The following is an 857-nucleotide window of genomic DNA, read 5'->3' as shown; positions in this document are numbered from 1 at the left end:
GGCTCACTGGATCATCCACGGGCGACCAGAGAAGGACATGTATGGCTACGACATCAGGCAAGTCACCCCGTCTGTCCCAGGTCCCCATGGGCTGCGGGCTCCTTCACTGATACCCCTTGTCCTTGGGTGGTCCTTGGGGATGGGTTTCAAGGCAGGGCTGGATGCTGGCATCGGGAGGGGGTGTCCGGGCAGCGTCTGTGCCGCAGCCTGTGCCCCTCTGAGGAGTTGGAATCAATTACACTCAGCGGCTTTAATGAATTTACACGTGGGCTTTATCTCATTTGCCTCACTCCACTTCTACGCAAACAGCTTCCATCAGACGCGAGGAAATTGCGGTAATGGGAAAGGACAGGGTAATTACGTTTGGGTTTTGTTGTTGTTCAATTAGTGCCGTGCCTAATCCTCTAAGTTAATAATCGGGGGTGGTGATTTCAACAGGAGAAAGATTAACTTTCCCCCACCTCTGCAGCACGACATGGGCTGGGAGTTGTGACTGTGCAGATGTTGGCTCTGTAATTGCTTTTGACTTGCTTGATTATATTTGATTGGGTTTGGGCTTTCGTACAGGGCTGCTAGCCACAGCAACCACCTTGTCGGGGACAAAGCTTTTTAAAATCATGATGCTTTAATGGCAAAACTGGTAAACACCCCATTGACTTGGGCTGGGAGGAGAGGGGAGTCGGTGCTGGTGCCTGCGGAGGTCAGCGGGAGATGCAGCCTCCCTCCCCCAGCCCGGCAACCGGGCCAGCGATGGACCAAGCCTGGGAAGGAGAAATCCCCGGCACCGCTGCACCGTCAGACGCGTGGGTTGGCATAACCACGGGCACCGTGGGGCTGACGGGCGCCGTGGGACCCCA

At 55.5% G+C, this 857-nt stretch overlaps 1 protein-coding gene across 1 annotated transcript in view; it reads left to right on the top strand.

Moving 5' to 3' along the window:
- The window catches only part of SARDH (sarcosine dehydrogenase), a gene marked incomplete at its 5' end in the record, with an annotated part of 22,609 nt that overhangs the window by 6,056 nt on the left and 15,696 nt on the right, over window positions 1-857 (top strand). The window contains one exon of the mRNA XM_009699610.1: window positions 1-57. This exon is cut by the window's left edge and continues 55 nt beyond it. Within this exon, the coding sequence (XP_009697912.1) occupies window positions 1-57 (57 nt within the window). The remainder of the gene's footprint in view (window positions 58-857) is intronic.

The sequence above is a fragment of the Cariama cristata genome, unplaced genomic scaffold, assembly GCF_000690535.1.
Source record: "Cariama cristata isolate BGI_N322 unplaced genomic scaffold, ASM69053v1 scaffold18994, whole genome shotgun sequence".
Taxonomy (NCBI): Eukaryota; Metazoa; Chordata; class Aves; order Cariamiformes; family Cariamidae; genus Cariama; species Cariama cristata.
The sequence above is the reverse complement of the archived record's forward strand: the minus strand, read 5'-3'. Positions and strand labels throughout refer to the sequence as shown.